An 11,796-nucleotide genomic window follows, 5' to 3' on the forward strand; every position below is an offset into this window, starting at 1 on the left:
GGGCGGGGCCATGGCTCGTGAGGGGTCCCCTCCTCTGTGTCTTTAGGGGCGGGCGGCAATGGCACCAGCAGCAGGGACCCCGTTCCCTTGCGTCGTTCTGCAATGTCCACTGAGGGGCCCAGGGACAATCCCGGGACGAGCACGTCCCGGAGGGCAGCACCCATGCGCTGCTGGCCCCTCCGGACAGCACCGTCTGGGCCGTGTGGTCCCGCCGCTCCATCTTGATGATGACGCCGATTTCGCATTCCCGTGAATGGAGAGCGGAGACAGGAGCTCACTTCCGTGGACACGAGTGGGCGCGCTGAGGGGGCCTGGGCCCCAACTCTGGTTTTCCTGCCAAGTGTGACGACGGGCCCCTCTCGATGATGAGCGTGCGCGGGAAAAACTTGGGGGTCAAAGGGAGCAGCTGTGGCCCCCGCATTGACCCGGGGTGCCGCTGTGCCCCGCAGGTGAAAGGAAGAGCCGTGAAGATTAGACCCAAGACGAAGGACTGGCTGAGCGGCCTGCAGGAGGGGGTCATCCGGAAGCAGGACAGTGTGGCCTCCGTGTCGCCCACCGCCAACTCGTGCTTGCTGGAGGAGAGCTTCGACTTCACGAGTCTGGACTATGAGCTGGAAGGTGGGTGGCTCTGGAGGGTGCCGTCGGGGTGGCGAGGAGGGGAAGGCAAGAGCTCTCCTGGCGACGGCTGGGAGCTTCACCGTCCCCCTGAGCCCTGCCCAGGGCTGCCCCAGGCTTGTGGGGGGAGAGGTGGTGTGGCGTGAGCTGGGCAGTTTCCCTGCACCTGAGATGGTGACGGCAGCCTGGGGACCCATCAGCAGCATGGACGGCAGTGGCCGGAGACTTGGGGGCCATGAGGACTGGACCGGTGTGCCTGGACTTGGGGACCCGTCCCCCCAACGTGGCTGCAGAGGGCGTCCTGACTTGAGCCTAGGCTCAGCACTGCAACAGGCCCAGGCCGACAGGCTGTGCTCTGACCCTCATTGTCTGCTATGACTCGTTTCCTCCCCAAGGGGACATCCTTGAAGATGACGAGGACTATTTGGTGGATGAACTAAGTCAGCCTGTGGCCTCGGACGGCGAGCTGGGGGCGGACGAGCTTTGCGAGGCCCCCCGCCCCTCGACAGCGGCTCCCCCCAGCAGCTCACCTGCTCTCACCAAGAAGCAGCACCCGCCCTACCGAGGTAGCCGGCACCTTCCTCTTCCTCTGCCTGGCCCGAGTCCCCCCGCTGCACCGGCGCCATCTAAGTCACAGGCTGCTGCGCTGGAGGCGGCTCCCTGTGCAGAGAGGAGGCCAGTGTGCTGCAGGGAGCGCAGACGGTGGCCTCGAAGCGGCCACCCTCGGCTGAGGGAGGGAGCCAGGGCAGTAGGTTTCAGGGCCAGGCTGGGGACAGCGCTGTTGGTTGGCTGTGGAGTGGGCGAAGGCCGGGACGTGTGGGCGTGGCTCAGGGGCCTTCCAGGGCAGGGCCTGTGTGGACTAGTATGCAGAGGCCTTCTCCAGAGACGGGGCGTGGGCTTCCTCCTGGGTGGGCCCCCCCCGGTGCCTCCCAGCACCAGCCGGCCTGCTCCAGGCCAGGTCAGGGCGAGTCTGCCGCGGGGCCCTCTGGGCGTGCACGCTCCTGCAGATGAGGGCCAGCTCCGTGCTCTGTGCGCCAGACCTCGAGGAGAAAGCGCGGTGCCCTTCTGTGCTCTAGCGTTTGAGCAGTTACAGTATCACCAACAGGGCCCCGAAAGGACTAAAATGGGGGCCCTCCCAGGGTGGGGCTGGGCCCCCGGAGGCTGACTTTCCAGTGGCTTTAATGTCTGTATTCTTTACAGCTGGTACTCCTGTGGCTGTACCCCTATAATGGGTACCCCTGTAACACACCAGCTCGTGATAATTCCTTTTTCCTCTGTATTTCAAATGACCACTTTTTTTCTTTTTTTTTAATGTATTTATTTTTTAGATCATTCTTCATTTTGTACATTTTTTTCATCTCGGTTGTAATCCCATGGACTTCTCACCACCAGTTCACCCGTGTGCCATCGCCACAGTCCCATGCTCTCTTTTTGACCCGTTTCCCTCTCCTCCCCTGTAGAATGTCTCCATAGTTGTTCTATAGTGGTTCATTGATTTTGTTTTTACTGTATTACAATGGCTTTTTCTTTTCTGTCCTATCTCTGTGCTCCTGCTATGAGTGAAACCATCCAGTATTTTTCTTTTTCCTTCTGGTTTGTTTCACTGAGCATGATCCCTTCCAGCTCCATCCATATTGCTGCAAAAGGCATGGTTTACCTTTTTGATTGCTGTGTAATATTCCACTGTGTACATGTGCCACATCTTCTTGATCCAGTCATCTATTTTTGGACATTTGAGTTGATTCCACATCTTCCCTATTGTAGATAGAGCAGTAATAAACACAGGGGTGTGGGTGTCCTTTTGAATGAATGTTTTTGTGTCCTTTGGGTAGGTACCTAGGCATGGAATTGCCAGATCATATGGAAGCTCCATCCAGTGACCACTTTTTTTACATTTCTGAGTATTTTTTTTTTCTCTCTAAACTTTTCTGATTTAATCCCATGAGGGAGAGTCAGTGTCGTGCCCTGATGGCAGGGTGGTGTTCGAGTCCATGATGTTACTATACACTTAAGAGTCTGCATTAGCGTCATTGTGTGTCATTCCGGCCTGAAGGGCAGAACATCACATGGGCTGAATAGCATATGGCTCAGAATATGTTTTAGTCCACCTGGTTCTGTGAGCTGGACAGGAGAGCGGCTCATAGTTCCTAGGATGCAGCCCCACGGCCCCCTACCCTTGGGCCTCCCCTGGTGAGCAGCTGTGACCTGGCTCCTCTCAGGGCCAGTCTCTCCAGCAGTCTCTTGGGAGCAGGGCCGCGAGAGCGCAGGTGCCTCTTTGGCTAGATCGACCCCCAGGGCTCTCACGCCACAGACGAGCGGGCTTTCCCCTTAGCTGACCCCTCTCCCAGCTCGGCCTCAAGGTGGGCTTGGGCTCGAGGGGTGGATGGTGCCTGAACCAAAATGGAATGAATCTGGCCGTGCAGTGCTGTGGGCGAGAAGCCCTAAAATTGTACTGAATTTGCAGGTAATTCAGTAGTTTATGGGGTGTGTGTGTGTGTGTAAGCAAACAGAAGCAGCACCCTCCTGCCTGCTTTGGGGCGACCGTAGACGGTACTAGCAGGACAAATCAAGGTGGCGAAGGTAGCAGCTGCTGCTACCGACATTATGCCGGACTGGAAGCAGGGAGACGCCATGCTGGGGGCTGGCAGAGAAGTGGGAATATTCTCAGCTTCCAGAACAGTTGTCCCGTGTCAGTGCGAAGAATTAAAATTGAGGGACCCTGGTTTCTGCTGCCTCCGCCCTCTGTGCAAGTGCTGTTGACTGTTTCCACAGGAAACAGCCTGTGCCTGAACCCACTCAGTGTCTTGTCTGCACAGCCTTGACTCACTGGCTTCCAAGCAGGCATCGTGCCCCTGCCGCGCCCTGCCCACAGAGGGGGTGGCCGGCTGCCCCGGGAGCTCGCCGCCCCCAGCCCTGCTCACTGACCTGACTCACGTCCTGCCGTGTCCTCCAGATGACGCTGACCTGGTGGAGTTAAAGCAGGAGCTGGAAGCAGTTGGGGATCCCCGCCACCGCTCTCCAAGCAGGTCTCTGTCGGTCCCCAATAGGCCTCGGCCACTTCAGCCGCCACAGAGACCCCCCCTTCCAAGTAAGACTTGCTGGCTTGCAGTTGCCACGCTGCCTGCTGGGAATGAGGGCCTGCTGCTAACTCCACCTGCTGCACTCTCCACCCCTGCCTGCCTCGCCCCGGGCTGCCCCCGCCCCCCACCCCAGCCCCTGTCTCACATCCAGGACGGGCTTGTGATGGGAGATGGTGGGTGGCTCCTGGCACCCCAAGCGACTTCTTTCTGAGGCTGACCCCTGGCCCCTGAGCTGTTTTGCTTTAAGCTGCCTTCAGCGTGAGGATCCAGGATGGGAAACGGGTTGCCCGGCCAGGCCGGGACTGTTCTGGCTCCTTCCTCCCCAGCCCTCAGTGCCTCACAGCATCCTCTCCCCTCGCCTGCGGCCTGCCCTGTTCAGACTGGTCAGGACTCAGGGCGCCCAGGGTCCTGTGAGCGGGCGTCTGCGGGCCCCGGGCCCCGACCTGCCAGCAAGAGCTTCCCAGCCCGGCCCCTCCGACGGGGCTGGGCTCCCCAGCTTCTCGGAAACGGTGCTCCTCTAGCGCTGTGCCTGAAGCTGCAGACAAGTCAGGACCTGCTGCCCACAGTGCTGTCCGCGCTGGCGTGGCCCACGGGCCCCAGCCCAGGCCGGCGTCCGGCTTCCTGCACAGGAGTGGGGAGCTGTGTGCCTTTTACAACATATTTCTTACTCTTCTGAATTGATAGAATAAAATTGAAAGTAAAATTTGTCACGTTTAGAAGATTTACAAAAATAGATAAAGATGAGCACAGTTGAAAGCTCACTAGAGATAGTGATTGTTCATCAAAGCCCTCATCAGCCCTCCTCGATACTCGTATCTCTGCGCAGCTGTTAGCGTGGGTTTTGGTTTGTTTTCCGAAACTGGCCCGTTTCGCGTGCTCGTTGTCTTTCATGGAATGTGTGTGTCACTAAATGTTGAAAAATGCGATCTGTTAGTGGCCACACGCATAGCTTACTAGCACTTACCCTGGATGTTTGATTTTGTCCCAAAACATTTCCCAAACATTGTCCCAACAACATTGGTGTACTTCTAGTCACCGGCAGAAGAGGTGCCGGGTCAGTTTCGAAGCTCCCGGGTCTGAGATCTTAGGTTAAAGTGTGTTCAAATAATGTCTGACCTGAACGTCTCCAGGCGGGGGTCGGGCACCCTGGCCGGGGCTGGGGTCGGCGTGGGCCACCAGCCTTGCGCGCTGCTTGTTCCGGCTGCGTGGGTACCTGCCTCAGAGCGGCCAGCAGCTCCCTGCGTTGAGCCGTGCCTCCTGGGTCTTTTCAGCAAGCTTAGCGGTGAAGAAGTCGGCTTCGGATGCATCCCTCTCCTCCGGCACCCACGGGCAGTACTCGATCCTGCAGGCCGCAAAGCTTCTGCCGGGAGCGTCTCAGCAGGTGGTGAGTTCTCCTGTGCTTCAAACCCAAGGAGCCACCCTCAGTACATCCACCGCTGAGGTCACCCGGGGCCGCCTCTGCTCTCGCTTCAGCCCTGTGACCATCCACCTGCGTCCCCAATGCTTGGCTGTGACCTTGGCAAGGACTGGTCAGAGGGAAAATAGGAGAAAATCAAATGCCACCGTGTTCCAGGGCAACCCCCGATGTGAACTGGTCGCCTGACTGGGTGTTCGCCCGGGCACTTAAAGGGACTTATAATAGCTCAACTGCTGGCACACACAAAGAGGGTACAGTGGGCTTATTTACAAGGGAAAGGGAAAGGAGTCACTCAGAGGAAGAGCACGAGAGAGAGAAGCTGGTGACGGCATCCGACCAGGCCCACTGACCTAGAGCTGGTCATGCTGGACGCCGGTGAGAAGTTTCCAAGAGACCAGCTGTACGTCACTAGGCCGAGGGACTCCCCAAGCCCACGTGCCTGGTTTTATAAGAAACAGGGCTGCTCGACTCCGCCCTGGGGTTCCAGCAACCCTCCCTTTGGTGATGCTGGGATTTGTAGTTCTGGTGTTGAGGTATGGATGGAGTCCACAGAACCTGTTTCTGTAGAGTTCTTTCAGGACATCCTTTCCCCCCAACACTTGGAGACATTGGTTGTCTTGATGAGATAATGAGCATTTCTGTGTAGAGGTAATTGAGGGAAGGAACTGAAAGGACATATGGCAGGTGGCAGGCGCCCTGGGCCAGCGGCTCTGGGGATAGTCAGGGCCGTGGCGAGCCGCAGATAGGGCGGAGGTGACGCAGGGGCTGCCGAGGAAGACGCAGGCGGCCATCTCAAGAGCATGAGGCAGGAGGTGTCCCAAGATGGGGCAGAGGGCTGGGCCCGGCCACTCGCTCACTGTCCACAGCAGGAGTGGGCATTGACTAGACACCAGTGGTCTACAGTAAAGAAGCCTGTCCAACCATGGCGTCCCAGAGGTTTGGGTCCAGAGGTAGGAAGGCGAAGGGCTAAAAAAGCCACTTTTGAGGAAACACACTGCTCCTTTGGGGGGTGGACAGCGTGGCCGCTGATGGTTCTTTCTGGTTCTTCTCTGGTTATTAAAATAAAGCCAGAGGACGGTTGGTCCACCTTGCGGAACCTGTCACCACTCTGAGGCGAGGCTGTCAGCCCTGACGAGGATGGCATTCCTCCTCCTGGCACAAGGGAGCGGGTGGGTGGGGAGGCCTGAGGGCGGCATCGAGGTTGGCACTTAAGCTCCCGTCACCTCGGTGACGCCATGGGAAAGGCGCTGGAGGTTCTTGTCCCACAGACACTGACACGCTGCTCTTCTGCCTCTGTCCCCAAGCCCAAAGCTAGGACTGGGATTAGTAAACCCTACAACGTCAAGCAGATCAAAACCACCAACGCCCAGGAGGCGGAGGCAGCAATCCGATGTCTTCTGGAAGCCAGAGGAGGTAGGTGTTGCACTGGGCCGCTCCCTGGTCCGGAAAGTTCCTCTCCTTCCCAGCCAAAGGGGCCTAGGAACGAAAATAACTTTGTTTTTTTCCCCAGAGGCAGTATAAGATAAAAGTGTCCTTTAGCAACATTTTGTAAGATTCCACTAAGATTTGTCTATTCAAGATGATATGTTTAAAGTTCAGTAAGTACATAAAAATAACCTCAGGTTTATTAAGCAGCACTTAAGGGAGAGACTAACATCAATAAAAATGAATCTTAAAGAAGGTTCATGTTGTAAACACGTAACCCATACTGCTCTGCAGAAAATAAACTGAGCAGTGCTCATCCTATTTCAGTTACAAATCCACTTTCTAAATTTAAGACAAAAACCTCTTCACCATACTTTGTCATTTCTCTTGTACTTGTTACCCATGTTAATGATATTTTAATGTGGAATTCCCCCCATGTATCCAAAATCACTGGTAATTAAGTTTTTTTGTACTGGACTCCTCTTCTTCTTCTTCTTTTTTAATTACCTTTGTTGAGGTAACATTGGTTTACAGAACTGTGTGGTGCACCCCCACACCAAGACACCACGACACTCCCCCACGTCCATGGGAGAATCTCTTTTCAAGAGGGAGACTGGCTCTGAAAAGCCACATGCAGTTACAATTGCCTAATTAGCTTTTAGACAGGATATTTAATATGCTTCTAATCCTAATAAATAGTATTTAATGAGGGTATGAAGTAGGAGATTGTGAAACACTCATGTAACAGCATCACAAATGGTTTCTTTATGGGGAGTGAAAGCCATCTGAATGAGTCATCTGAATGTAGCAATCCAAGTGCCCTCAACATGCACAGATGAGCAACACGTGTGGCCACCATGGAGTATTACTCAGCCGTTAAAAAGGATGACGTGCTAATACCTGCCATGTCACAGGTGAATCTTGACAATGGTATCCAAAGTGAAAAAAGCCAAGAGAAGTACCCAGAACAGGCAAATCCATGAAGACAGGAAGTTGTTGTTAGTGGTGCCTGGGCTGGAGAGGAGACATGGAATACAGAGATTAGAAGAGGTTTGAAGTTTGAAAACCTCTGGGCTCCAAGGTCACGTTTTCTTGGTCATGGGCCCTGCTGAGATTTTGAGAAGTTTGAGATCATCTCCCCTGAGAGACACATGTCAAACTCTGTGTGTGATGTCAGGCCCTCACCAAGCCCCAGGGAAGCCTCTCTTGAGCCCCAACGGGGAAGGCGAGAGTGAGAAGCTGGGGACAGAGCGGAAGGCTGCTTTTTTAGAAACAATGAAGTACATTGTGCTGAAACATTCCTTTTGGATGGATGGCCCCAAGACTAAGTCCTGCAGCAAACTGCTGGCCCTTCACGCTTGAGCCTGCAATTATGTGTTTCAGGTGCCCCAGGAGAAGCACTAAACGCCTCAACTCTGAGAGACCTAGGCTCCTCCAAACCAGAGCCACCAGCGGGGGTGCCCACTATCCTGCCCCGGCGCCCCGCACCCAAAGTTCCTGCCATCAAGAAGCCAACCTGGAAGAGGACGGGAAAGGTAAGAACCTGCCGGCCAAGCCTCTTCCCCCTGCGACCTCTCCTGTAGCTTCTGTTGGTGTCAGAGAAACGGTCGCGCTTGCCGGGCCCGGGCTTGACGGCCACCGGGTAGTTGTGGACGCTGCAGCTTTTCTCGCCACTTTTCTTGCAGATTGTCTTTTGCTCTCGCTCCCCAGCCCCCAGCCTTGCTTGCTGCTTCAAAGGCATGAGTTGGTCGGGACAGTGGCCGCCCACAGACTGGCGCCCGCAGAGACGGCCGGATCGCCCGTGTGATCTCGGGGCTCTGATGGGGGCCCCTCGGTAATGGCCCGCGGCCGTGCGTGACCACCCCAGCAAGTGTGGCTGCGTGCTGCTCCGTGGCGCGTTGCTTCTGCTGTCCGCCTTCCTGCCTAGCGAGAGGCCGCTCCCCTCCTCCGCGTCCTCATGCCTGCTTTGTCTTGGGTTGTAAAAGCCAGGGCAGGAACGGCCCACCGTGGGCCCAGCCGCGGGCCTTTGCCGCTGCTGCTCTCGGGAGGGCGCCCTGGAGGCTGACGGCGGCTGCGGCCCCCGACCTGGTCCAGCAGGGCCGGGGGCTGGTCTTGAGGGTGAGGCGCCAGGGTAAAGTTTCCCACCTTCTGGATTTACATTAGCAAGATTCAAGGAGCAAGTGTGTCCGCTCGTCCCTTCCTGGCTCCAGGCTGTCCTGTAAGTTGTAAGGTGCTCGGCCGAGCCCGCTCCACACTCACTCTCCAAGGCGGTGGCCTGTTTGGAAGGGGGCGAACGTAACCCCGTCTTAAGGTAACAAAAAAACCTCCGTGGTTGCTGTGGCCTTGCTTTTGAAGCCCCACTGCCCGGCGGGCTCCGGGTTCCTGCATTGCCTGTGCTGCTCTGTGCCGAGCGGCGGTTCCGCCTCCCAGGCATTCTTAGGTCCTGAGCCCGGGAATGTCCGCTCCGGAGAGTCACCCCTGCCCTGCCGCCTGCTGGCTGTGGCGTGAGCTCTGGCTGCCCACTCCCGGCCTCACGCTGACCCTCTGTCGTGCCCTTTCTCAGCCTGAGTCACCCGAAGAGCAACCCGCTGCCCACTTTACCATCGGGCCCCCGGAGCCCAGCCTCGCAGCCCCGCCTGCTTCCGCTGTCCCGCCTGTTCCCAAGCCAAGGACGCTGCCGCCCGGGAAAGGCTCCCAGCGGAGGCCCGGCGGTGGGAAGCCAGGGCCAGGCCACGGCACCCCTGTGACCGGAGCCACCACGCCGCCCCCTCTGGAGGTCCCGCCTCGTGTGCCCCAGGTCCCCCCCAGAAGGAAGAAGTCAGCCCCAGCGGCCTTCCACCTGCAGGTTCTGCAGAGCGGCAGCCAGAGCCTCCAGGGCCCCCAGGGCGGGGGCAGCCCCAGCGAGGGGCCCCCTGGCTACCAGCCCGCCGGGGGCGTGCTCTCCCCACAGCCAGCTCCTCCTGGCACCTCACCTGCTCCCAGCCCGGAAGCCGACGGCCCCAAGGAGACCAAGCCGGGGGCGGCCCCCCTGCCCAGCGGGGATCGGGATCCTTTCTGGAACCTTCTCCAGCACCCGAACCTGTTGAATAAAGCCTGGCTGTCCAAGAGCTCCGAGGCCTTGGACCCGGGGAGCCGGCGGCTGGGAAGAGTGTGCACAGTGCCCCCGCAGGGCAGTGCCCGGGCCACCGGGGACCCCCCGCCCGAGCACAGGCAGCAGGACTCCGGTCCCTGGGTGGCCATCAGCGACAAGGACAAGAGGACGGTGCTGCAGGTGTTCGACCCTCTGGCAGAGACATGACGGCCGGCAGCCGTGCTCACAGGCTGTCCTTGTCCCCTCAGGCCTCACTTTGTGGGGAAAAGCCCGTGCCCCCCAAGTCAGAGAGACATCTATTTAAAGGCACTAAAAAGACCTGCTGCTTGTCACTCCTTGTGGTTTACAGAATCTGTGTCTCTTGTTCGATAAGATGAGACTCGACACCATGACAGGCTTTACTCCCGCCTGGGGCGCACCACGGGTCCCTCAGGTGGGGGGCACCATGCAATGGGGGTGTGGCTGCGAGAAGGGGGTGCGCTGAGCATACCCGTGGGGTCACGTCTGTTCAGTTTACATGTGAATGCGGCGGCATTTGGCCTTTCGATGGCACGGGTGGCCGATGCCTGAGCAGGCCGGCACTCAGGCCGGGCGTGGTTGTGGCTGGGCAGAGCCTTGGACACCAGGTTGAAGTGGGGCAGCCAGAGACTGGACGTACATTACCACGGCCGTGCCAGCCACATGGGCGCCTGCCCTCGCCGGCGTGAGAACTGTGGGGAACACACGCAACTTCCTGTTGCAGACTGGGGCTTCTGCCTGCAACTTCCCCTGCGCATCCCTGGCCAGAGTGGCACAGTCTCAGACACTGCCACGTGGCCGTGACAGCCCGGGCTGGGGCGCCCGAGGCCGACCTCCACTCTCTGTCCCCCGTCCAGTGAAGTTCGCGGAGTCTTTGTTCCCCTTTGGTCGACAGCCGGTAAGCACACCGCACATGACAGCTCACGCCGGCCAGAGTATCGACGCCCCCTGGTATACAAGACAAAGACTGTGTCTCTGTCCCGGCTCGCCTGGCCGTGGCTTCAGGGAAGAGCCCCCCCGGCGCCATCCACGTTTGCGTCTCTGCAGGCGTATTCGGTTAATTTGTGCCCGACGTGTTTCCTTCTACACATTCCGAACACGCCTGCTTTGCCTACTCCATCACTGAAAAAGGCACCCGTACACCTGTACATCGAAAAGGAACGTGCCAGGCTGCGAGGCGCTTGCAGGTCGCAGTTTTGCCAGTAAATCGCTGGCAAAAGCTCAGTGCGGTGCGTCCGGTCGGACCCGGTCATCCTGCTGTGGGTGCAGCTGAGCTGGCGAGTAGTCCGCGGCTGGCCACGGCCCCCACCCCCGCCACTAACAAGCCGCGTGGCAGGTCAGGGAGAGCTGCTGCACGAAACGAATCATTTTGTTGACGTTCAAGGCCCCGAATAAAATTCTCCTGCCATGTATATAAGTCTACCCAAAGTCATGTATGAAAACACTATAAAGAAGTCATTTCCTTAGACAGGAAAGCCGCAAAGGCGTGTATCAGGTCACTCGCAACGAATAAAAGCCTGTCCTGTGTATTTGAAGTGATAATTTATACTGAAATTGTAAAAAGTGCCCATTAAATGTTGTGTTCTTCTTAACCTGACTCGTTTATTTTCAGCTGCGGCGAGAACCGCGGGTATCCCCTTGGGCTAGCTTCTATTCTGGACCGAGTGTGATGACTCCTTACTCCCCTGAGTTTTTGCTTGGGGGACGTTTTTTTAACCATGGAGCTAAGCTGAAGAAAAAACAAGCAATCGTTTGGCTAAAACGTGGGCCTGAAAGCGGCCAGCAGACCCACGCTCGGTGCTTCCTTTGCTCGGTGCATCTCGGAGACCCCAGCGATGTTCATCTCTGCAGGGAACACCAAGAGGACGCTGTGGCTTGGGTGCCTCCGACCGAGGGGAGGGGCCACGGCCTTCAGGTCGCGTCCAGGTTTGTTCTTAGCAGAGTAACTCAGGGCGGGTCCCTGAGGTGGTCAGGACCCCCAGGCGCCCCCCTTCCCCCCCTCCCCCCGGCCCTGGGAGTTGCCTGGGAAGAAGGAAAGTGTCAGGCCATCGTTTCCAAGGGAGAGGAAGAGGAGGGTTCAGAACCCCCAGCCAGGCAGCCCCCTCTTGAGGTAAGAGTGTGAACCATGGGGCGCTCCCTGGTGGCGCAGC

The 11,796-nt window shown here is 57.7% G+C and overlaps 1 protein-coding gene across 1 annotated transcript in view; it reads left to right on the top strand.

The window, feature by feature from the left end:
• SYNJ2 (synaptojanin 2) overlaps window positions 1-11,209 on the top strand; it is a 71,625-nt gene extending 60,416 nt beyond the window's left edge. The window contains exons 23-29 of the mRNA XM_004674158.2: window positions 450-618; window positions 1,011-1,181; window positions 3,569-3,703; window positions 4,967-5,079; window positions 6,417-6,525; window positions 7,921-8,072; window positions 9,101-11,209. Coding sequence (XP_004674215.1) covers window positions 450-618; window positions 1,011-1,181; window positions 3,569-3,703; window positions 4,967-5,079; window positions 6,417-6,525; window positions 7,921-8,072; window positions 9,101-9,835 — 1,584 coding nt within the window. The 3' untranslated portion in view covers window positions 9,836-11,209. The remainder of the gene's footprint in view (window positions 1-449; window positions 619-1,010; window positions 1,182-3,568; window positions 3,704-4,966; window positions 5,080-6,416; window positions 6,526-7,920; window positions 8,073-9,100) is intronic.
• Window positions 11,210-11,796: the final 587 nt, after the last annotated feature.

This window comes from Condylura cristata, unplaced genomic scaffold, assembly GCF_000260355.1.
Source record: "Condylura cristata isolate star-nosed mole 26May11 unplaced genomic scaffold, ConCri1.0 scaffold00001, whole genome shotgun sequence".
Taxonomy (NCBI): Eukaryota; Metazoa; Chordata; class Mammalia; order Eulipotyphla; family Talpidae; genus Condylura; species Condylura cristata.